The 25,764-nt window shown below is 35.9% G+C and overlaps 2 protein-coding genes across 4 annotated transcripts; one reads left to right on the top strand and one right to left on the bottom strand.

Annotated features, from left to right (window-relative positions):
* The first annotated feature begins 2,877 nt into the window (after positions 1 to 2,877).
* On the top strand, positions 2,878 to 5,685 carry LOC133693925 (glutathione S-transferase TCHQD). Of its 2 annotated transcripts, none has more exons than XM_062115305.1 (3): positions 2,878 to 3,383; positions 4,270 to 4,601; positions 4,910 to 5,685. In XM_062115305.1, the coding sequence occupies exons 2-3, from the start codon at positions 4,393 to 4,395 to the stop codon at positions 5,502 to 5,504; spliced, it is 804 nt and encodes a 267-aa protein (XP_061971289.1). In that variant the 5' UTR covers positions 2,878 to 3,383; positions 4,270 to 4,392; the 3' UTR covers positions 5,505 to 5,685. The 2 variants fall into 2 exon arrangements, with proteins under 2 accessions (XP_061971289.1, XP_061971290.1); XM_062115306.1 differs by lacking the exon at positions 2,878 to 3,383 and adding an exon at positions 3,422 to 3,764.
* A 1,450-nt stretch (positions 5,686 to 7,135) lies between these two features.
* LOC133693923 (histone-lysine N-methyltransferase ASHH2) lies at positions 7,136 to 24,832 on the bottom strand. Of its 2 annotated transcripts, XM_062115304.1 has the most exons (19): positions 24,597 to 24,832; positions 20,725 to 24,456; positions 20,407 to 20,599; positions 18,936 to 19,096; positions 18,732 to 18,811; positions 17,148 to 17,279; positions 16,934 to 17,050; positions 16,417 to 16,509; positions 15,684 to 15,761; positions 13,830 to 13,886; positions 12,155 to 12,941; positions 12,017 to 12,072; positions 11,550 to 11,629; positions 11,289 to 11,371; positions 11,091 to 11,170; positions 10,576 to 10,655; positions 9,277 to 9,322; positions 8,388 to 8,757; positions 7,136 to 8,351 (listed from the first exon to the last, which is right to left on the bottom strand). In XM_062115304.1, the coding sequence occupies exons 2-19, from the start codon at positions 24,200 to 24,202 to the stop codon at positions 7,576 to 7,578; spliced, it is 6,747 nt and encodes a 2,248-aa protein (XP_061971288.1). In that variant the 5' UTR covers positions 24,203 to 24,456; positions 24,597 to 24,832; the 3' UTR covers positions 7,136 to 7,575. The 2 variants fall into 2 exon arrangements, with proteins under 2 accessions (XP_061971288.1, XP_061971287.1); XM_062115303.1 differs by having other exon boundaries at positions 7,136 to 8,757.
* Between the last annotated feature and the right edge of the window lie 932 nt (positions 24,833 to 25,764).

The raw sequence follows: 25,764 nt of genomic DNA, 5'->3' as shown, positions 1-25,764 counted from the left end.
TATATTTTAAAAAATAAAGACTATAATATAATTAATACATGAATTATATTTCTAGACCTAGAAAAATCAAGTAGGGATTTGATTGAGTTAATTTTTAAAATTATCCTGAATTAATATATGGATATGATTCATGGAGCAAATTGATATTTTATCAATGTATAAGGTTTTTTAGATTTCTCTATAAATAAAAAGTTATGCCTCTTATTTTTATGAGTTTTTGTCTGTTAGACAGAAAAATACGTAAACAAAAAATTAGAACTAATACTCTAAGCATAACAATATTTCTCTCCTAAATAGGAATTTAGAAGAGTTCTCACAGGTGGTTTGTGTGAATTATCGTTGGAGGCCGAATAATTGAACGACATGTGGTTCACGACAATCCAACATTTAAAGAATTATTCAAAGTTAAAAAAGATCAGATCTTCAGGTAATAAATTTCTAAAAAACTCTAGATCTATCTAACAAAATCCTATAGACTTTCGAATAATTTTGTTTCATAACTTCTGCTATATATATATATATATATATATATATATATATATATATATAAAACCCAGCCTTTTTAACACTTTGTCATTGATAACCACAAAACCAAACAATAATTAAAGGTCCTTCTCATTTTGTGTTTCAAATTTTATATTTTGTAATTTTTGTATTAGAGTTTTGATGGTATGAGTTAAATATTCTTTTTTCTTTGTGTTTATTATTGAATAAAAAATGTTTCTCATAATAATCATTATTTATTTATGAAATATGGGTCTTTATATCTATCATTTCTCCGTTAATATTTAATATTAATAAATAATTTGTATGCGATAAGCATTTGGCACCTAGTAGATTTTACTAGATTTTCGCTTGTGATACATGGCGGGTTGAGCTAGATAATTTTCAATGTAAAAACAATATTCAAGTGATGTTAGTAATTTTTTAAAAAGTAAAAAAAAATTAAAATTATGGTCATTGACTCAACTAAATGCAATAAATTTGGCTAATTTAATAAGAAGATTAAAAAAATAACAGTAAATAAATCAAACTAAACTGAAAAATTAACAATAATCAACTTAAAAAATAAATGCTTGTCAATGTTATGGAAATATATGCTCTCAATATTCTTAAAAGGTTTCAATAATCTTATTTGAAAACAAAGTAAAAAATTAAATGAGAATGTGATAGCCCCATAAAAAATCAAAATGAAAAACGTTTGAAGCTTAATTCTCATCAAATCAAATGTTTAAGGAAGAAATTAAAAAAAAATAAAAAACCATGGAAAAAAACTCGACCTGAGCTAGCTTGCTAAATCTACATTTTGGTTGTGAGATTGTGATAACCTCATAGAAAGCAAATTGAATAAAGCTACGAAGCTCAATTCTCAAACAATTCAATATTGAAGAGTGAAACTAAAAAAAATTAAATTTATAAAAAAAAAACAAAAAAAAAACCCAAACCAACTTGGATTAACCTACCAAAGCAGCGACTCGAGATATGAGATCGAGACCCCTATATAAAGAAAATTAGAAAAAAATTCATGAAGCTCAATCTCTTACTAACTCAATGTTGAATGATAAAATTGAAAAAATAATTATTTTTTTTTAAAAAGAACCTAAAAAACATAAGTTAACTTGAGTTAATCTATGAAACTCATGACTTAGATCATGAGGCTGAGACTGATATCATAAAAGGCAAACCCAGAAAAATCACAAAGTCAAGTTCTCAGTCAACCAAATGTTGATAAATAAGATTGAAGAAAAGAATTCAACCAAACAAGGATATAAAACAAAATAAATAACAATTAAAAAAATAAGGATCAAATTTAACATAAAAATAAATTGAAACCAAATGATAAGGGGTGTGATAAAAAAATTAATTAACAAAAGGATAAAAAAGAAGAAGAAATGAAGATCAAATTTGATGTAAAAATTAAATGAAATTAAACGTTGAGGGATGAGATTGATAAGAAAAATAAAATAACAATTAAAAGAACGAGGATCAAATCAATTATCGATATTGGCAAAAAAAAAATAGATTTCTTTAAGCTTCAAATTCAATCATTGAATCTCTAATTATTTTAAATCAATGAAATTAAGTTTTGTTTTTCAAATTAAGAATTAACCGAGCGACAAAATGTTTCCTCAACACCTCGAGATATCTATAAGCATGCATGAAAAATAAATCACCGAAAACAAGCGGAAATCAAATCAATTTTAAAGGACCAAATAAGAAGATAAAGAAACTAAAAGACCAAAGTGTAAAAATTTCTAGGAGATAAAAAAGAAACAGAATTAAAAAAAAAAACATGATTATCCTCACAATCTACAGTAAAAAAAAAACATCGCACCCTTAGTTATTTATAAGAAAATAATTGTTTTGACAACAAGTTTTAAAAGATATTGAAAGGTTTACCGGCATAAAATAAAAGAGAATTATTGTGAAGAATGACAAAACGTGATTTTATATTTTAATAACTTTTTTATTATTTAAATAATAAGAAAAAATTATTTTTTAAAAGATTAGAAACACTTTGATTATTAAATTTTTATAAATTATATTTTACATACCCATGGTATTAAATTGGCTTAACATTCCGTACTGAATCATTAATGCTTGAGGACATAATATTGAATTGTATACATCATCAACATTAAATCTATGGGATAAATATTGTTAGCCGAATTATATACATCATCAACATTAAATGAGCTATAACAATCTTTAGAACATAATATTGAACTTAAGCTAAGTAATCATAAGTAAATACTTTTTTTTTAGGGTTCGAAATGAAATTTTTAATTTTCATATGAAAGAACATGATATATTACATTCTATTAACATAATCTATATAGACATATAAAAATAAATCACAAAAGTGAATTAATTAATTTCACATCTTGTAGCCCTAGATTAAATCTTTTATCAAGAACTCATTCCACATGGTAGGAAGCAGGGAGAAACTCGGTGAATGTTCTATTTGTATGTATATGAAGGATGGCATCGCTTTTTTTATATAGTACATGGCTCGCTCGCTCCAGCGCGTGTCCGGTGGTTCTGCAAACTCCCAAGCGAGTGGCGTGTAAGAGGTCCTGTTATGGGCGGTTACCGAATGGAAGTTGGAAAGCACCAAGCCATCTTCTCTCCATGGCAGCTGTTAATATTCTTTTCTGAATCCCCCTCTAGCCTTTTAAGCTAATTCTTCTTTGTTCTAGTTTTATTCTTCTAGTCCACCAAAATTGAGAAAGCAGTGAGTGTGAGAGAGAGAGAGAGAGAGAGAGAGAGAGAGAGAGAGAGAGAGAGAGAGAGAGAGATTCTTCTTGCATCAACATGTGCCCACACCACCACACACGCAAATCTCAAAAAAACCCAATAACTCTGACAGTCTTCTCTTCTTGGTAAGTCAGTCTCAGTCAACCGTTTCTTCTTTCTTTCTCACTTGTCATTAATTCTTTCTTGTTAGGTCTATTCTTTCAGTTTCTTGGTTTTAATTGTTTTTTTTTTTCTCTTTTTTGGCTTTAAGCCTTAACTCATCCTTTATTGCTATTTGAGCTCTGAGTTTCCTTCTTCTTCTAATTTGTTTTTTATTATCTTTCCACTGTAAAACCTCTATACTGCGATTCCTTGGTCTTTGCATGGTATACTTGATATGGGTTGTTTGCTGGCTGACGAATTTGGTTGGAAAAACTGCGAGTGCTAAGTTAGGTTGGAGGGGACAGTTACAGTTTTTAGCATATCAATCCGGCCAAAAACGTTCTTTTTTCTACAGGTTTCCTATGGTAATCCCTGTCGTGGGAAACTCAGCCATGGCTTCTTTTTTGAATCATCAACAGTAAACAATACATATCTGGGTTGCATGAAGAACATGGATTATTTATGATTTTCAATTTATTCAGAAATTTACGGATGCCTGCGCATGTGCATATGAGCATATCCCTGATTCTTGAATTTAAAGTTTGGTTTCAGAAAATGAATACTGATATTCCTCTTTATTACATGCCTCTCTGCTTGTATACATGCAGCTACATGTCTCAATTAAGTTGAGACTCCATCTTTGTTCACTTCCTTTGAATGAATTTATCGGATCCATTTCCCATAGTACAGGGTTGACATAAGAATTATCCAATGTAACAGTCATAAAAACCCTGTTATTTGATTGCTTGATAAAAATATTATTGCTGGAGTGTTGTTTAGTTTTCTAATGGGTTATGAGAGTGGTATTTATCCATTATAGTTTCTTCTAGTACACAAAGTGAATGATGTTAAGCTGATCTCTTGATGCAGTTCAAGCCCAGACCTTGACATAACTCTCTGTTGCTGAACGATCGTTGGAGGATAAAAGCTGAAGTGAAAGCTTTCGACTTTTCAACCGACCAGTAAACTGTGTGATCCGGTGTTAATCGAATCATGCAGCTATATCACCATCCATACTCCCTGGATAGCCAGAAGGTCAGACTAGCTTTGGAAGAGAAGGGCATTGATTACACATCAAACCATGTCAATCCTATAACGGGCAAGAATATGGACGCCTCATTCTTCGGGATAAATCAAAGCGCAAAACTCCCAGTTTTCCAGAACGGCTCTCACATCATTTTCGATACTATTGAAATAATCCAGTATGTCTCATCCTTCGCATTTCCTTTTCTACCACTGTTCTATCGAGTGTATGAGTTGTGTTTGGAAGCTATTTCAAATTTGACACAATCCATGGACGTCTTTTTTCCCTTAGTTATTTCTCATCCTAACGCATATGCTCAGAAGTATTTAAGAATCAAGTTTGAGTTGACTCACGTATTATGATACATCAATAAGCTTTCAGCATTTTCAGTGGTACCAAAAGGCCAATAGTTTTTTTTTTTTTGAAGTTCTTTCAAATACACCATATTTTCAGGCAGTTGTTAAAATGATGAACACTACTCTGTAGGTATATCGAAAGAATTGTAGTCGTCTCTTTGGGTGGTGGTGACTCATCCTTTAGCAGCAGAGAGGTTGTTGAATGGATGTGCAAGATACAGGAGTGGAACCCCAAGTACTTCACACTTTCCCACGTCCCTGAGAAGTACCGCATCTCTGTTTCCAAATTCATTAGACAAGTGATCATAGCACGGATGGCTGAATCTCCTGAACTAGCCAGTGCTTACCACCGTAAGCTAAAAGATGCATATGAAACGGAGGACAGGCTGGGAAACCCTGAAGTTTTGAAACGGAGCAAAGAGCATCTTGTTAGACTTCTTGATGAAGTTGAGACCAAGCTAAAAGAAACAGCATATTTAGCAGGGGAGGAATTCTCAATGGCAGATGTAATGCTGATCCCAGTGCTGGCTCGCTTAGTCCTCTTGAAACTGGAAGATGAGTACATAAGTAGCAGGCCAAATATTGCTGAGTACTGGGTTTTGATGCAGCAAAGGCCTAGTTATAAAAAGGTGATTGGAAAGTATTTCAATGGCTGGAGAAGATACAAAACACTAGTGAAAACCTGGTGCTTTGTTCGTTTCAGAAGTTTGTTGAGGAGGTATTAGTAAGAAAAACAGACGGGAAGTGACATAATGGACGCAGTAAATATCAAGGTAATGTCTGTGCATTAGGAAGAGATTTTTGTATTAGCAAAATGAAATAGAAGATGTGGTTTGTTTTCTTTCATAGAAATGGGAATTTGTTTTGATCCGAATGTTAATGAGGTTGAGAGAAACTGTATTATAATTTTTGACTTTGTGTGTGTGTGTGTGTGTTTATTTTTATTTTTATTCTCATGTGGAGGTGCAAGAAAAGAACACTCATCTAGGTCTAAAAGCGTGTGGGGGCAGGCACTTGGGCTAGGAAACAGGAAGGATCATGCCATGTTATGGTCATTAAATTGACATCACCTGTTACCAAAAAAAAAAAATACACCCCCCCAAACCACAAGCAACTCAATGGACCGAGAAAAGCTGACGAGACGATCTGGTAGAATTAACATGGACATGAGTTGTGGCTCCTATAATGTCTCCCTGACCAAATTAAATCGGATTTTGTTGTCAATGTCCATGACCTCGACAAATGTATGGATTATTTTTTGGAAGGAAATCTTTACAGGTGCACAAGGATGGCAATCAGCAGTTCAGTGGAGACCAAGAATGACCTAATGTCCTCCTGGCTATCAGCATGCGAAGAAAACAAGGTGATTTTACTCCTGCATGTAGTCGGTGGAACGGCATCCAATTCAGCTGCTTGTGTAGTAAAATGTGAAGGATCTCAATCATGGCAACTATAATAATTGTTCTTTCTTGCCGCCTGTCCTTGACAAATCCCAAACTAACATCCAACAAAAGGAAATTCATTTTCACACAAATTTCATGTTCTTCATGTTTTGGTACCATCTCATGGATCATAGTTGATAAAATCTAATTAGCGATCCAACAAAATCCATGATAAAGATCCAACATCATGATGGCAGTAATACAAAAACTGTTGATCACACCAGACGAAACCTAAACAATTGGTGAGACTGAAAATCTTATAGAATAAATCACGACATACCATAAATGTCAACCACAGCATACTACAAAGTATATGAACACCAAACGACATAAACAGGCCTTTTCATAAGAAATCAAGCATTTGTGCCCGATTGTATCACCAGACAACATATTATCTTTTACGAGACTTCAATCTTACAGTCCTATTAATGCTTTCCTTTTCTGCTGCTAATAAATAACTGCAATCTATGAGACAAAATAAAACAACACATTCTATTTGTTAATGATTACGAGCTCGGTGTTCTTGCATAAGATGGAAAGGAAACAAGGATAGCCAGCATGAATTAACAGAGAAGTTAGTTTCACACTGCACACCACTAATCTTTTGCTATGAACGTATGTGTTGTGGATGTGCACTCAGATTCTCCAAAATCAACGTGGAAACCTGACATGCATAAAAGTTCTTCCAAAATCACAAAAGTCAAGGCAAGAACAATTAGAATTTGCTATTTTTGTAATAACGAGGCATTCACTTGATTGTAACTGCAAGCCATTGACTTGATTAAATCAACGAATTACTGTAGCACTACAGTTCATCTGGAGACCCAAACTCCAAAATCCATGAAACTAATCGATGGAGAAATTGCACCAGCCAAGTACAAAAACTAATTTAAAAGAATCGAGAAACCATCGAAGAAACACAATCATCTTTCACCTTCCATATCATCAAAGAATTTTTTTTTTCCAATGCAAGATGCCAATAAATTGGTTATCAATTCCAATGATAAACAATATTACTCCTATGAGAAAATTTTGGATAAACAAGACTACCTACCTCTTCGAGGTGTGAGAAAATGGATCAACATCCAACAGAAGACATTGCCGGATAATAAGAATGCTTTCCCTCCAGCTATAGCATCACAACTTTGAGCATGAGGATTGGCATTCTGAAATGAATGAATTTCCCATTGAAAATAAAAACCCGAAAAAAGAATCGAGAATACATTAAGAGTATGGTGAATAATCAGTAGCTCTTCAGAGCATTTCCTAAAAAATCAATGCTCATTTAGACGCTGCGCATGCTGATCAAGTACTTGCCAGATTTCTCCAGTCTACAGCTTACAACCTGTCAACACTATGAGTTCCTCTGTTCATTTGTTAGACTTCCCATGTCAGTGCTGCACATTCCACCTCTCGAGTTGTCTCCTACACATCCCCACCCATTCCTATTCCGAACCCATGGAGGAGACACTTTATTCCACTTCTGTTGCTTAAAGTACCTCCTTCCCAAATCATATGAAAATCCCCTCGCACGTTTAAATGTTTGATGGTCATTTAGACAAGGGCTATTCACATCTGGTTGGTTAGCACCACTCATGCTTGGACTATTTTCATTTGGACAAGTGGTAGGATCATGGCTGTCCTGTTGCCCTCGATCTGCATCACCATCAACCTCCATAGAGCTCACAGCACAAGAAGGTTGAGTCCCTTTCTTACAGGAGGGAAGTGGTGGTAATGGTGGAAAAGGATGGAAAGGCATGCCAGGAGCAATAACCCAACTCTCTACAGTTTCAGCCAGGGGTGATCCTAATTGCTGCATAACAGACAAGGGAATTCCATACGAGACAGGAAAGCGGGAATTGAATTTCTTATGTGGAAGACCGACAACCATACCAACAGGAAACTTCAAATGGAAAACATTTTGTTGAGGGGGGTCAGCAACAGTGGAAGAAGCATTGGATGCAAGAGCAGCATTAATCGGAGATGAGAATCCAGGTGGAACATCCTCATGAATATTCTGCTTTCTGTCATCAGCACTACTAGATTCATCTTGCCAGCGATAATTGCGAACACAATGAGGGCAATAACTGTACTCTCTACCTGCCTTGTCCACATGAACCGGCACTTCTTTACTTAACTCGAGTAATGGGTTAGATTCATATTGTTGTACCAACCCAGAATTAACATTCTGTTTAATATGCTGAAGAGAGCTGGAAGCTATATTTCCCACAGCGGGTTGATCCCATCTAGTTTTACGCTTGCGAGTTCTTGTACCGCTGCCTACACGATTCACAGAGTTGTCCTCATGGACAGCAGTGCCCCCTGAAGTCATTGCGAGGTTTGATTCCACAACACCATTAAGTGCTTCTGTGTGTCTTACACCCTGATCATGCCAATGATTATGAGAAGCTGAAACCCTATTGCAGTTTGAACCTCTGTGAATCTCCATCCTCCCATCATCCCTATCCATATAGCTATGCTTTCTGATATGTCTAGGGATCCATCTATCTCGAAAACTTCGTGCAATTTGATGAACCTATGCACACATGCACCACAATCATTAAGGCTCAAATTCCATACCCAAGGACAGCAATTAGTCAATACTCGTTGCTTTATCTCTAATACAGACTCACAATAAAATTTGCAAGCAACATTCAAAATCATGAAGTCAGAAAAGGCCTCCTGTCCAAAGTCCTTTCTATTTTGGTTTGATCCAGCAGTATTTGTCCACTGTCAAAATTTAATGGACAACAGTTTTTTTTTAAACAAATTAAGCCTTATCATATAGTTGGAAACTTTTTTTACTCAGCATGTTAAAATACAAGGTCAGCATTGGCATTTCCAATACTTGTAAAAGAAACCAAAGCTCAATTATCATCGAATTGAAGAAAACTTTCAAGAGAGCTTGGGGACAGTCTTAAACCATGTATCCTTGTGGGGCTGAAAGCAATCACCCCAATCTGAAGTGTAAATTTTGGTACAGAAGAGGCACATAACACAAGTATTAAATGTGAATTTAGAACCAGGTTATAAAGGAAAGAGTCAGAGACAATACCTGTTTGTCATCATGCTCTGTCAGGGACAACATGGATTCTGTAAAGCTGCATAAATAAAACTTATCAGGGAACACATGCCAGTAAAATAAATGACAAGAAAAACCAGCATTTTCATATTGCATGCAATGAGTCAACAGCTGCAAGAATTTGGCTGTCTTGAGAGATAAAACAGGAAACCAGAAGGTTAACTGTAGCAATGGCAAGTTGGCAACGTCCTTTAGGCTATGTCTAGGGGTAAAATGGGGGAAGAAAGAAAATGGAGGAAATGAACATAGAAGAGGAGAAAATAATCGGAAAGGAATGTATTTTCTATCATTTGTTAGAGAGGAGTAAAAATGAATGGAATCAAAGGAAAGGATTTTTTTTCCTTTGTTTGGTACACAAAAGCAAAGGAAAATATTATTTGTGTTGCAATTATAATTATGTCCTTTGAATTTAATACCACAATACATTTCAGTTATGAGTAAAACATAAGTTTTAACTAAAATCAACCCCCCAGCACCAAAAAAAAAAAGGAAAGAGAAAAACCCACTTTCCACATGATTTCTCCCCCTCTACTCCTTTCCTCTCCCAAACAAGTAAGAATACTTTCCACCTATCGTCCACCCTCCCAAACATAAACCTTAAAAACAAGGCCTGTGAATTACTCACTCTAATCAAACTCACCTTCATCTATTCCATGAAGTTTCAATTGTATAACGGGCATCTTTCCTGGGTAATGCAAGCTTCATTCATCCCAAGGTTGCTTCTCTTTTTTAGTCATTTTATAGACTTGCTTGTTCGGGAAAAGAACCACAGAATAAGCTTGTCTTTCTAACTTATTATTTTGCTTCCAGATGGTGGTCAATTCCCTTGGTGAATCAAAAGAGTCATACTATTTTCTCATTACTCTACATCAAACAATATTATTCCTCTGTTCATTTTCAATTCACAAAATCAGCAGTCCATCTTAAGAAAATCCTATCAACCTTTTCACTTCCATATATAATTAGTTACAGACCACCAAAATTGAATCAGCAGTCCATCCTAAGAAAATCCTATCAACCTTTTCACTTCCATATATAATTAGTTACAGACCACCAAAATTGAATCAGCAGCCCCTCATGATGATTTCCTACAGCTAAAATGCACTAGAGAAGAAATATGACCACCACACAAATGATCCCAAAGCAAACTAAATATATCACTAGTTATCCACCATGCATTCCTTGTTTGAAGAAAAGAAAGGTACGACCCCTATTTCATCAGCAAAGTAGGACAATACATATACTAAATAAAAACTAAACGAATAATCTAACCTCTCCATTCCAGGACAAGGAGGACCTCCACTTATATGTTCCAATGTAAGTATCTCCCTGACTGCCAAATGCTCTAAAACCTGCAGAAAAGTCAGTTAATAGCACACTTTAGTCTCAAAATTCTAGAAAACTTTGCTTGTCATGTTCTAAAAGATAGTCTAAATGAAATAAATCAAGTTGCAAGAATATTTCTGAAGATGAGCAGATGAGAAATTATGGAAAGAGTTTAGAGGTTAAAAAATGATTTTATCCACAAAACTCAAAAGGAATACCACTAACTTGTACTATTATAGTTTATAGTTTCTCCTTCAATAGCCACCACGCTTAATAAAGCATCTATTTTTAACAATTTTACAATTTTGAGCCATTAAGGACTAAGAGTATCTATCTGGAAAAAAAATGTATAATAATCTGTTTCTATAGATAAATCAACTGAGTACTAGGATATGAAATTTGACACAAGTTGGGGTGTGGTATGTCTATATAACAGAGCATTCTTAAATCAACATGTGCACCTTTAAAAGCTTCCTGAGAATTGGAATCTTTTTAAAGTCGCTTCTGTACTGCTTCATTATGTTGTGAAGCATTCTTAAACCTGAAAGAAACCAACCACCGGTTATTCTTTAAGCAAATAAAGGTGCAACATCAACAAATTTACTAATTCCTAAGCAAGATTGGTTTGTATGCCATGCAAGAGGAAGAGGGAAATCTACCATTTTTGTTAATTATATCCATCAGTACCACTCGTGATCTAGTTTTCAAGAGTGCATCGAGTATCATTGAAAGCTCCCGATTACTGCGAAACAAAAAAGCTAAATTATTAAATCAAGACCTCATACAATCATCTAGCATGAGTCCTTTTCAGGATTCATCTCACATATGAAAAGGAATGTTCTGTACCTAAAGCACAGGGTGGTGGTGATCTTGATGCACAATAGATATCAGAAATAATAGATAAAAACAATGTAAATTACCTCTGAATTGCTTCACCACTTCTAATAGCACCAGAAGCTGCAGTAAGGAGGAGAAGTTTCAGGTAGCCTTTAGGCGCATCCTGTCAAAAAAAATAAAATAATTTACATGGACATTGGAGAAGAAATGTATAAAACAGATAAAGTTTTCAATAATTTTAGAAACAACTCCACATCATTGCAAGTAATTTTGGTAAATAAAGAAAAGAAATATCTCGATACTGAAGAATCTTTATTACAGAAAATTAAAAGCAGACATGCACAGCCACACAAAAGTATGGCAGATGCAAGAACTAACAGTTAAAAATCTAATAAGAATAAAACAGGAAAGAGTTAGAAGGGGGGGGGGGGGGATAAAGCTCACAAGGCAAACATCAGCTACCTCCAAAGGCTACACTGTGTTTTAGGCTATTAACCAACATTAAGAAACGGCCAAAAACTTGAAAAACATTATTCAAGGAGTTACTTACTTTCCGTTTGCTTATGCCACCCTCGGAATCCAACAACTCATTAAGTTTCTCCTGAACTGAAAACATTACAAGGCATTAATCATTGAAGTATTGCAGACAATACCATCTTGACAAAAAGATCAGTATGAGGATCCTAACCTGCTTCAAAATGGCCATTCGATGTACTCTCTATTAATTTTTTGGGTTTGATAAGTGGAAACTGAGGTTTGCTGGCTATTGTCTGAACCTTGTTTATGTTTATGAGATTACCAGCAGACTTTCCTTTCTTGATTAAACTAGATTGGTGTGGAGTTTTAATAATAAAACGAGATTTCACAAAAACCCTCTTGTTTTCAGCTGCGGCAGACTTAGACTTCCTGTTAATCATAACATCATCAGGCAATATTTTGGTGGGAGTTGAAGTTGGAGAGGTCCTCAACTTTTGACTGGAATACAAGGATTTGTTCATAGTCTCTTCTATGGAAATCTCTTGCTGAACAGCAGGTGTGGGTTGGCTCATTACATCTTCAGCCTTTGGGGAGGTTTCTACTTGTTGACTGGAAGAAGAAAAATCTCCAGGTAAACCATTCATTTCTGATGCACTGGGTGATAGAGACATGGCAGGGGTTAATTGGCTTGCCAAGTCCTTAATTTCAGTTGCAACCTCCAAGTTTCCAACAGCTGTTTTGAATTCTATTTCCCTGTCTTTTGACAAACCAAAGAAATTGCTTTTGGATATTTTATTTTTTAAGCCACCTCCCACTCTTCCATCTTCAAGCATTACAGGTTCAGGAAATTCTTCATCCGAATCAACTTGATCAACTACTTCGGTGCTAGTTGGATCACCACCAATATAGCCTCGACATTGAGGCGAACCACAATAGCATCTTTTAGCAGCAGCCCCAACAACTCTTACATAGTTATAGTCAAATGTCACCTCTTCGCCCTGCCAAAAACCTATGGTTATGAAAATATAAGATAATCATGCATGTATGTGAAAATGAAAAGGCAGGTGTGTGTGGCTGCGACAAGTGATGCCTTTTATGGTAAACATGTAGTGAGGCACTGCAACCTCTGATGCTTTCTCAGAAACTTCCGCCAAGCATCACTGAATTTCTTTTTTTCATCTGTTGTTTAATTGAGCCAAGGATAGTTACTAAGCTAAACTATTGTATTGTTGAAGGCTAGTTGTGCTGGGCAATCTTCAATCAATTGATTTGCAAGAAAGTGATTTAGCATAAACAAACTAGGAACGTTGCTTAATCTTCAAAAGGAAACAAAGAAGAGGAGGCGTTTAAATATACAAATTCCACCCTTCAAGGAAGAAGCTTGTTTCATAATGATTAAAGGAGCCAATGTAACCTCTTTCTATTAGCCAAACACAAAGGTAACAACATGATCAATCAAGTTGGTAATGCCACAATTTATGAACTCCCCACAAATCTACAACGTAAAATAAATATGTAAATTCCCACAATGACCAATCAATTTTGTGTGGCAATCCAGACAATCATGGAATATAATATTCATATAGATTATCTGCTCAACCATTTCCATCCCTTTAAATGTTTAGCAGAGATGAGCAAGTGGTCGCCAGTTGAAGTAAACCTAAACACTAACAAAATAAAACAATAAGAAAGGCAAAGTGAAAATAAAAGCACGTATGCAAACTTTCAATCAGAAAATCCCCTTGATCATCAACAGTTGCATTCCATGATACAATGTGCTTCTATGGTAAGTAGAAAGTAACCGGAGATTGAAAAAAGAAAAAACTATGACAACTGTGGCTCAGATGGAAAAGCACAAGATTAATTAATTTAAGGTGTGAGCATACCTTCTTAATGTCCCTCAACGCAAATAATCCAATACAGATTTCTCCATTTACCACCCACTGTAAACAAAAATTTACAAAGTTAAGCAAATAAATTAATTGAGAAATGTTATAATGGATTTGAAAGTTTGGAATTTAAAGGTCACGCAATTGGCACCATACATAATAACATTAAAAGGATACTTGTGCAAGGATAGAAGGTCATTGAGTAAGCCAAAACACTACATAAATCATCGATCGAATATGAACATTTATATGTCACTCCAAAGTGCAACGAGTGCTTGAGGGAAATTAACCAACAGAAACATGTGGCAGGTCAAAGTTTTGACTCGAATTTTTATCTGTTGGTACATAGTTATCAACCCTATGTTTGATAAAGATTATGTACACAGATGGACCCAAACGGAAGTGGGACATACTTGAACAAAAAAGAAATGGACCAAAACCATTGAGATCCAAACAAACAGGGCATGTTGTACAAAGAATATTTTAAAGATTTCTGTTCAAGGTTTCTAAACACTATAATCTCTTAAATTTAAAAATAAATAATATAATTTAGTTCCATTGTCCCATAAAAATAGACCCTTAGATAAATAATAATAATAAAGCCTCTTTGTTGACGAAGAATGCGACAAAATTAATTTGACTTAACCTTTCCAATTGCTCCAATCACAGATAATATTTAAAGTAAATTCTTTCCTGTTCTTTTGAGTGGAGAACATATATCATGTTTAATATGTAACCAATCAGAAAAATGGATAGTTTAGAGAAAGAAGCGAAATTCAAAATTTGATTTCTACATATATTAACATATATTGTGGGAAATCCTGAAATCCAAAAAGATGGTGCAAGGGGACAGTGAATGTACACAATGTCCATAGCACAAAGCCTAAGCCTCGGAAGTCTGGGCACAAAAGAAGCATGGACATGTATCCAAAACATGGCCAATAGCCCTCTCAGTGGTTTCCTACCAGCCTTCTGAAACCAGATTATACTTTAAAACTAATTAATAACTTGTGAAAAGAGGGTCCAAAGACTGTGGTCTCCTCTTCGAAAAGTGATGTCAATTCTACACCCAAGATAATTAGGGGGTGGCTAGTAGGAACTCTGGGATCTAAAGATTAAAACATCTTCCTGTTTGTCCAAAGTGAATAATTGCATTAAACATCTGTATAAATTAGTCCCACATAGATCAAATTTAAGGTAATGGCTATTGCAGTTGGTATGCTGTCATTGCCTCACGGAATATGTCTCTGTAAGATGGTGCTATGCATCCCAAATGTGGGAAATTGCATTACCTTACACCAGACAAATTGTCTGACATTTATTCAAAACTGACAGAAGTAGGTATTTGTGACATTGATTTTTCCAATTTAGTAGGTATCCTGTTTGGCATGATTCAAGTGCCTCGTAAGCAAAGGTTTTGTGAGCTGCTGCCATGCATCCCCATGACTAAAGTCAACTCATTAATCATTTTTTAATTCTTAAAATTTTTCAAATACTAAAAAATAGTTAAGCTCTTCATCATTTTGGCTCACAGGTTTCTGGATTGACATCAATGGGGGTTCTTGGCCTGTGCCAACCCAGCTATAAGGAAAAGATGAAAAGATCCAGAGAAAGAGGTGCAATAGAGAGAAGTGAAAAAAAAACAGAACTTCAGCAGTAGACTTGGGAATATAGTCCTGAAGAAACAGTGCGTGAGAAATTGAAGAAATAAAAATCTCCATCAATGACTCAAAGCTCAAGAATGCATATTCAAAGTGCATCATCCAACCATAACAATGTGCAACGAAGTGTAAAATATGAATCTCATTAAATAAATGAAAAAAAATGGAGGCATGTATCAAAATTAATCACCTTTTCAGTACGACAATTAGGATCACAACTATGATTAATGAAACGCCCCAAATTTCCCTTCGCACATGCGTCAATTACCTGAAAGGAGGGAAAATGTGGATTACAAAACAGCATGAAACAATTGTGGCGAGATAATTAGATATATATATATATATATATATATATATAAAAAAAACCAGCGGAGATCAAACAAAACTATAAATCCATTCAACATAGAGAAATGAGACAAAAAATAAAACAAGTCATTGCAAGAAAATTATATGGTACATCTGGTTAAAGGTGCATCATTAGTACCAAGCAGAAGTTAGAAGTTAATATTTGAAATCATAAAATGATTGTTATTTTAGTGAACTTTCAAGCGATGATGTCAGCAATCAAAGGACACCTAACACATTTATAAATAATCTCTACAAATCTAACAATTAGAGGGCCCAGGTGCATGGATACCTCTTGGCAATTTTAACCAAACATATAAACTGAAAAGTTGTTAAGGCAGTAGATACTAAATAGTGTAAATAATGCCAAAAGTTCTGTCTGGTGACAAGTTAGATATAAAGACCTGGAAACTACCACCAGTACTTTCATCACAGCATTTAGAAGCTGCCTCAGAATCAGATGCATATGCCGTGGATCATTGGCTTTCAATTCCAGTGTTTTAGTGTTGATTAAAGCAAATTAAATTGTAAATAATGAAAGAAATATTATTAAAGAAGAAGAAGAGCCTTCAGCAAACCTCACTGCCATCCAATGTCATGAAGTAGAAATGTTTGTGACCCTTGGAAGCATAATCTTTTTGCCTTGCTTCATAAGCATGCACATCAAGCACCTGAATGAACCTATATTAGAAATTTGGAGGAAAGAAAATAGAAAGAAATTTGCATACGCATTTTGAACTAAATCTTTCTTTTGGTGGAATAGCCATGTATGCATGTGAGTGCGAGAGAGATCAAACTATCACAAAAAGGCATATTAACTTCAATTATTGAGCACTAGTTGGATAAAGTTAACTCCAAATGTGAATTGAATTAAGCTGATCTCAGAGTTGGCCAGGAAAGTATACATCCATAGAAAGTTTTGAAGTGATCTAGTACCACTCACCTAATATGATCATGCATCAAACATATTATATGCAAGTAAACTAGCATCAGAGAAAACCCGGTATGCCTATGACTTCCAACATTGGCTCAAAGCCCAACTCATGACAAAGTTCATATCTGATCAGCAGCCTACAAAAAATTAAAAGAAGTTACCTCTCCAACGTATTCAATAAGGAATTGCCCTCTGGATATATCCTCATCCAATCGCAGTCCAAAACCTTTCTTCCCACATCGCTCCCATGTCATTCTGGCATAATTGCGCTTTTGGAACTGCAAAATGATACTTAGACTAATTTTTTTAGAAAAACAAATACTATTATGAGAAGTGAAATAATTATTACAATATGCGAAAGGTAAGCTATGTAACCTGTTGATTTGAGCAATGGTCCCCACATGGACAGGTTCCTTGAACACACTCAATATTAAGCATTCGATTCAAGCATTCATCTCCACAACCTAACCGACCGGCCACAGGTGCTTTGCAGTAACAAACCATAATCTGTTTAAAAAATATGGAAAATTAAAATTTAGAGAGGCCATGGCCTAAACAAACATTCCAAAAAAGTTGCTCTTTTTACCAACCTAATGAGTGTTAAAAAAGAAATATCTCTATTTACACACTAGATTTTTAAAGATCAGAAATGGTGGAATGAGGGGGGTTGACAATTTGAGCAAAATACATGTTAAAGATTTTAAAAAAAAATCTGTGCCCACGGGGTATACTAGAATGTAAGAGTCAAGGATTGATACCTACAATACCTAGGTGTGTCCATGCTACTAAATAAATACAGGAAGTCTCTAGTAATAAAAAACTCTTGAAGGGATTTTGGTAGAGAAAACAGGAGGTCCAAATATTTTTGGCCTTAAGTTTGCCATTTTGTACACGTCAGAGAGGGAGAATAATTACAATGACAGACAAATCGCAAACAAGAATACAAACAACTTTATAGTGGGGAGAGAATCATGTCAATTATGCTTCTTCAAAAAAAAAAATCTAAAAAACAATGGATTGACACTTATCCTAAAACTAGTGATATCATTTACTCTTGAAGGAAACCACAGGAAGATACATGGATGCAGACAGTTCAGCACAATCACACCTACTAAAACTAGGAATGAAAAAACACCATGAATAGCAGAGGCACTAGCACAGTTGGAACATTATAGATTGGTACAGAACAACAACAGCATCCAAGGGCAAAACCAAAGGCACACAGATGTCAGCATCATAAGAAAATAAATTAATTATCAAGGAAGATCGTTTCTTTGTAGCATTAGAAGTATAAAGCAGATTTCTAAAAGAAAAGGATAGTACAATTGTCATGTTAGTGATTGTGGATAGCCTAAGCCATGATTAAGATTAATCATCGTCAGTAACAATCATCCTCAAAGGGGTGTGGTTTTGACCTAGGATAGCACACTTCATGGATGAATGTATGTGTTGATCAAATATGTTGCATGACACAATAACATTTGCAAATTTTTTATTCAGATTGCAACAGCAAACTATCACCCTCTCATACTCTGGCACTTTTCAAAATATTTTCTAATTCATGACACTTTTCCCAGAGTAACACAATTCCTTGAGACATACACTAATCTAGATCTATATGAGAACCAACGCTACCAAGTTCATAAACATATTTTCTTGCTAATATTACCACTTTCATGTTACAGTACTAAACTAGCCAGGTCTAAATGTGAGCCATTATGTATGATAGCCATCAAGACATCCCAGAAACCAAGCCCATAGACATCTGAGATAGAGTTTGACTTGCCATAACTCAACATTAGGTGCACACATGCTGCTAAAGACAAAGCACATGTCCTTCCTGCCAGCTACCACTTAACAAAAAGATTCAATTCTCAAAATCTAATGTGAGTCAGATCACAGCAATGCATAATTATTGTAACATTGATAGGCAAAAATAAAATTGATTCAAATTCAGACCTCATCAATAGTTTGAGTTTTACGGCTACGGTGCAGAAACTGATTGGTAGTGATGCGTGTAAATTCATACTCCTTGGAAACTATAAAAGAAGTAAAATATCATGTTAGGTGAAAAGGTGAAATCCTTATGAATCAAAGCACAGGCCCGGCTTCAAGCTTGTGTTTGATCTTGCTTCTCTTCTATGCCTACCAAATGCTTCATACCTGATGTCTGTCTACATTCCAATTCCATATAATTTGAAGGGGCATCGCAACCATCCTCATCAACATCTGATATGCCCAACTCTGCATTTATTTCTGCATTTGACTTCTCTTGGGGGAAGGAGCAATCAGCAAAGGCTTTATTCATGTTGTCCTTGCAGATCCTAAGAAATCAAAGGAAAAAAGAACAGATGACAATGTTAGAGAATCGAAAAGGAGACTGAGAAAGGAGGGAACAGAAGAAGGAAACAATTAGAAAGGAGGGAACAGAAGAGGGAAGCAGTGAGGAAGGAGGGAGTTGGCAGAAATGTTTGTAATGCTGGAAGGCAGCTCCCTCTTGCACTCACACCAAAACAAGATGACTTGAGCTTTCAAATTGAGATCATAAGAGAAACCATACATATCATTAATTCTTGCCAGCTCAGTAAGTTGCATGGCCTTAAAAGAAATATGGAAGCTATTCATCCTCAAGAAGCAGTACCCAAATATCAATTTCATTGGAACCAAAGCTGAGAAAAGAAAGTTTGGAGCACACACGGACTCCTAGCCTAGTCAAGCAAGATTGAGTACAAGGTCCATGGGATTATTGCATAGTTGATTCATGCCCAAAAAGGTGAAATAAATTGATTGAAAGAGTGGCCATCTTTCCCCTTGACCAAAGCAAACTTAATCAAGCAGGTAAGAAACATATAGTTGAGACTCAAGCCAAGATATTTGATACTTGTATATCCTTGGAAATTTCAGAAGTCCTTTTTTTATCTGTTTTACCTGTACAACTAACCCTATTTGAGAGGCTAAAGAGCCCGTAAGGTCAAGCCATTTTCGGTCAACTGTCCTTCAGAAGATACATGTCGCAAGCATGAAAGTTGATAAAAGTTGCATTTGAATGTCTGTATTGTGTGTCCTAGTAGTGGCAAAACATCAGTCCACCGGTTTTTTTTTTTTTTGCACTGCTTTGTCCCAAGGAGTTCATGGAATAGGACTTTTGCGATTAGCGATTACTGTGTATGTCCAAAAACCATGGAAATGCTGTTGTATATATATGTTTTCTAGGTTTGAGGGAAGAGATAAAAATGGCAAGATTTTTGAACTTGTACAGCGTTTGTATTGAAGCTCAAATGAAGAGAAATGCAAAAAAAACAATCAGCAAGAGTCAACAAGAGAATTTTTCAATTATTCAACCAATTGTCTTTGGGATCACAGGGTAATCATGCCCTCTGCATGGTGTTCTGCTCTGGAACATTTAAATACCCTTAGTTCTTTTTCAGAATGATTTGATGGCTCCTGTGGATTAAGATTCTCATGCTAATTTGGAAGAGCTCTTAACCTCTTCATTGAACCTAAACTCGTGCTAATAAAAAAAAATTCTTAAGCAAATAAAAGGAATAGATATGTAAAGTGGTGTGCATGCAGCAGAAAAGGATAAAAAACTGCAAGATAAATAAAATGACTTGTATGGTGAAAGATAAAGTACCATTGGCAATGTGTTTGACTAATAGATTCTACAAGTCGAACTGGAATACGCCGCCATTTAAGACAATCATCACAGCGAACCCAAGCATTATCTGGGGATAAATTTTGCTCCATTACACCACTTGACGGCGTGTCCAAATCAGCTACCTCTTCTACAGCAGTATCCTCGCCAGCATCAATTTTTCCATTTTCATCTGCAGTATGATAACAGCGATACTTCATGTCAGAGCAGAATGCTTCTTGACCTTTGGTATAGCAAAAGGGTATATTGAGCAAAAGCATAAAAAAATCAAATCATGCAACATAAACAATTCAGTACCTATTTCTGGATCATCAACTTTGTAAAAAACATGATCACAAACACTCTTCCCCTTGGCTTTGTTCTTTTTAACTGACTTCCTATCATTTCCTCTATCCTTGCAACCATTTGCCCTCCGGCTTTTTGCAGAGTCGGAGACTTTGGACCTTCCCTTGTTCACACCATTTCCCCTGGATTTAGTTGAAGGAAGAGGATTCTTTGAAATCTGTGATCCTGATGACCTAAGCTCAGCATCCAGTCCACCAACACATATTTTAGTTTCCACACTGATTTCTTCTGTCAAAACCTCTCCAGAGACTTCAAGTTCATTCTCTCTTGACAAAGGTACCTGTTCTGCAGAACATTCTTTACTGCTTGGTGTGTTGATCAAACCATTCACACTGCTGGATGAAGTAAGAATCTCAGTAGAGGAAAGGCCATCAGCCTTTCTCTGCCTGCCCCCACGTTTCTTTGCCAATTTAACTTTGTTTAAGCTTGCCGCAGCAGGTGAACAGTTAGCAGCTTGAGGGAGCCTTTCTTTCTTTTTTCCCCTCCTTTTACCATTACCCCCTTGATCTGTAGCAAAAGCCTTAGAAGAAGACAGAACAGCATCATGAAAATCTTCTGGACATCGTGCATCCACTTGGCCCTCGGCAACTAAATTGATAACTTCTGAATCTGGTGAAGTTCCAGGATCTGTATACCTCTTCTCAGTTGTTGCTACCAGTGCTTCAACCTCTGTATGAAGAGGAACCCCAATATAATCTTCCACAGTATCTCCAGGTGACTTTTCAAAAATCACCATGCCCTCCATATCTTTGTTTGCAAGATTTACATCCATGCCATAAGGATCGCAATGTAACTCTGCCTTCTTCAACTTAATATCAAAAGACTGAAGCTGTTTTCCAGCTCCCTCTTCAGCCACATTATCTTCAGCATAATGGACTAACTTTGACATTTCAAAACTGGTTTCCTGATATGACTCAACCCCATAATTGCTTACAAGTTCAGCAGATGCTTTTGTATCAATTACCTCTGGGATCATAATCTTTGGATTAGCTTCAGTTTGACAAGCTTCTTTTCCCACTTTAACTTTCAAACGAATGCAACTAGCTGAAGCATAGCCTTTCTTGCTAGACCTTTGTGACCTTCCACCAGCATGATTATTCCGCTTTCTGCTTCCTCTGCCACCCCTTGCTTTTTGTGATCCATTATTCTCAATTTCATCAAGTCTGGGACCATCAATCATTGTAAATGCATGTGTAATATTCCCCAACAATCCCCAAGCAGAAGACCGAGCTGGTTTGGAGAGACAGCTTCGCTTCCTTGTCACACTTTTGAAGACAGTCTCAATACCTAGATGAAGGTTTGGGACTTTGGTTGTATTTCTAGATTTCCTTGCAGCTCTTTTTGTCTGGGCCTTCCGGTTTGATTTCCGTACTCCATTGCTCCTTTGTGAAGATGGTGATGCAATGTCATGACACTTGGTTTCAGAAACACTATCAATGCTGACATGATTCTTTGCTTCATTGACCGTCTCTCCAGAACAGTCACCTGCACTGTTAGAGTCAATAGCACCATGTGGTGATACCTGGGCATATATATCAGCTCCTATCCTGGCTGAGGCATCGCTTTCCTGCTCTGGAACCCTCTCTATAGCTAGAACATTGACAACCTTAGAATCTAGTTCACTTGGTATCAGCTCCTGCTCATCATGATAAACACTTTCTTCTGGCAAACCAGTCATGGGCACTAATTTCAAGGTCCTCTCGAGGCCCTGTGATGACAACAACCAATTGGAAGTAGTAGTATCTGTCACATCTAAAGCATCACTTGTTTCCTCCATAACCCCTCCTGCAATGAGACAGCTAATGATCTGATCACCCTTCTGGTCATCTGGCTGAAGACACTTGCTTGTTGGACATGTAACAGTTGTTGATTCCAAATGCATTCCATGATCAAGTGAAGGCAATATTTGGTCTTGATTATCAGTCTCTAACCTAGTTAAAAGAACACTTCTTTCTTTTGGAACCACAGTAGGAGACGTACCATCATACTGCTTGTCCAGTTCAACACCATAACCATTCACTGAAATTAATCCAGCAGGGATTTCACAGCCTGACAAAGGTCCTATTTCATTAAGAGTAGCAGTCTCTATTGCAGCTAAACCATCACTTTTTTCTTCCATGAACCCTTCCATACTAATACTCTCTATCCCAGCTAAATCATTGTTTCTCTCTTCCATGGTCAGCACCATAGAGGTGCTCCTGTCCTGCTTGTCCTTCTCAACACCATTTCTAGGCAAACGCTCAGCGGGCATTTCATATCCCAATGAAGGCAATATGTTTTCACAAGTATCAGCAGTCTTTGTTGCCACTAAACCATCTCTTTTCTGTTCCATCACAGCTTGAAGGTCGCTATTCTCTAGCCCAGTTAAATTGTCAATTTTCTCTTCCATATCTGCTTCTTGAGAGGTACCACAATCATGCTTGTACTGTTCATTGCCATCACTAGGCAAACCTTTTTCTGGTAGTAGTTCTGCAGGCATTCCTTGACCCGATGAAAGCACTATTTCATCATGTATATCATCAAACTCTATCGGAGCTAAGCCACTACTATGTTGTTCCATGACCCCTTGAACACTGACATTCTTATCATCCCTCTGGTCATCTTGTTGATCACCATTTCTGCTCCAATCCTTAGCTTGCATTAATTCTGTTGGCATCTCACTGCCCAGTGAAAGAACTATTTCATCAGAATTAACAATCTTTATTGCAGCTAAACCATCATTTTTCTCTTCCATAACCCCTTGAACACTGCCACTCTCATGATCATTCTGGTCATCTTGTTGATCACAATTTCTAGTCATATCATTCGCAAGTATCGATTCTACAGATGTTTCACGTGAGGTTGAAGGCACTACTTCATCGGAAGTATCAGCCTCTACTGTAACTAAACCATCACTTTCCTCTTCTGTAACACCTTGAACACCAGTTTTCTTATCATCCACTCGGCCATCCTGTTGATCACAATTTCTCTCCAGCAATTCCAAAGACCTTTCACAGTCTAGTGGTTCACCATTCTGGACTCCAAGCCCTGCTTTTTCTTCCCGGGATCTATCCGTTTCCCCATTAAAATCATCTATCCCACTTTGCCTCTCATCCAAACAACCCCCAATAACCCCAGATTCATCCTCCAATAATTCCCCTGCTGTCAAACCAACCACACTCTCCCCCTCACCCGTCAACCCAATTCCCATATCAGCTGACACAGCCTTAACATCACTGTGGCTGGCACAAACAACATTATCTTTCTGAGACAAGTCCACAAACCCATCAGTCGCACTAGAGGGTTCCACATTAGTATCAATTAGACTGTGAGCAGTCTCCAAGACTGGCAGCTGCTCAGAATCCTTGATAAATTCCAAGCACGAATGCTGCTCGGTGGCAGCAAGAGTCAAGGGCTCGTGTGGCTCAAACGAATTCTCACACGCCCCCATTCAGTATACCAATTCTTTTAACCCAATTAAGACGCACCCATCTCCAAGACAACAATAAAAATAAACCAAAATTACACCAAATTGCAACCAACCACAATGCACGACCCTAATCGCCCCCAAATCAAAAAGGAAAAAAAGAAACCTAGCCTCTGTTTCATTCACTCACCATCTCCCTCAAAACAAAAGCAGCAAAAACCGGCAAAACAATACCTTGGTCAAAATCTAGAAGAGAAAAACCCTAGAATCCACCTTCTCTGCAAAAGCAAAAGCCTGTATAATAAGTCCAAGGATAATGCAGATATAAAAAAAAAACAATTAACGAGTATATAAATATTTAGCACCCATATATTTTTTGAAGCACAGAAACAAGGATTATTAGAGAAGCGAAAAAAACCTCTGTGTGAAGAAGAGAGGTATCGGGCCGTTGAAGAACTGAAAGAGAAGGGTTGTTTTTTTGTTTTATTTTATTTAATAAAAATATTTTTTTTTCGGAGAGAGAAAGAAACAGAGAGAATTGCTAATGGAGTTGTCAAAGGAGGAATAGGACGCACAGGGAAGAAAAGCGAGGGGGAGCCGGAGAGAGAAATATAGAGAGAGGAAAAAATGTTATCGATTTTCCTTTCTTTTTTTTTTCTCTCTCTCTTTTATAATGGTTTGGCTTTGTAATGGCTTGGCAGTAACCGTTTCACCCCTACTCGCCTGCGTTTGGTGACAAATGAGATATTATGTGGAGATTTTTCGACACTTGTCATTGAAAGTGGCTTTTTTGTCATTTTGTTAGATCGATGAATTCATGTGCCTTTTATTTAGTTCCATGTAAGAATTAATTAGGTGCGTATATTCCAATAGTATTGACTACTGTTTATTTTTTTAAATAATATTTTTTATTATTATTTAAAATTTATTTTTAATATTAATATATCAAAATAATTTAAAACTATTAAAAATAATTATTAAAACAAAAACAAGCTCCAAACATGTTCTAAGTTTTGTTATTTATTTTACCATGGTCATTCCAGGTGAACAAGATTTAATTTTATGAGCGATTTGATTTGATAGGAGAACATCAATTCCATGTAAATTTATCTTTGAAAATTTAAGATTTTTTGAAAAAATATAGATATATAGGTGTTTGTGTATCCAATAAAAAATTAGTTTATATATTAAATAGGTGATTCATGCTAAACCATGGGCTAGATAAAATAACATGGATTGTGAGGTCATAATAATTTTATAAAAAAAACAAACAAATAAAAAATATGATGGCCAATTTCCAACTATCCAAATATAGAAAGATAAAACTAAAAAAAATAATAAAAAGTACCAAAAAACACACTAGTAAAAACATGGGTAAGTTTGTCAAACCCTGAACATGATAACTTAATAAAAGGCAAACGGGTTAAATTATAAAATTCAATTCTTAAACCAACTCAATGTTAAAACTGAAAAAAAAAAATATCCAATCTTACAAAAGCGACCCAAAACATAAACCTGATTTAAATCAGGCTAACCCATTAAACTTATGATTTAGGTTATGAGTCCTGAATAACTCTATAGAAAGG

This window comes from Populus nigra, chromosome 5 (assembly GCF_951802175.1).
Source record: "Populus nigra chromosome 5, ddPopNigr1.1, whole genome shotgun sequence".
Lineage (NCBI taxonomy): Eukaryota > Viridiplantae > Streptophyta > Magnoliopsida > Malpighiales > Salicaceae > Populus > Populus nigra.
The sequence above is the reverse complement of the archived record's forward strand: the minus strand, read 5'-3'. Positions and strand labels throughout refer to the sequence as shown.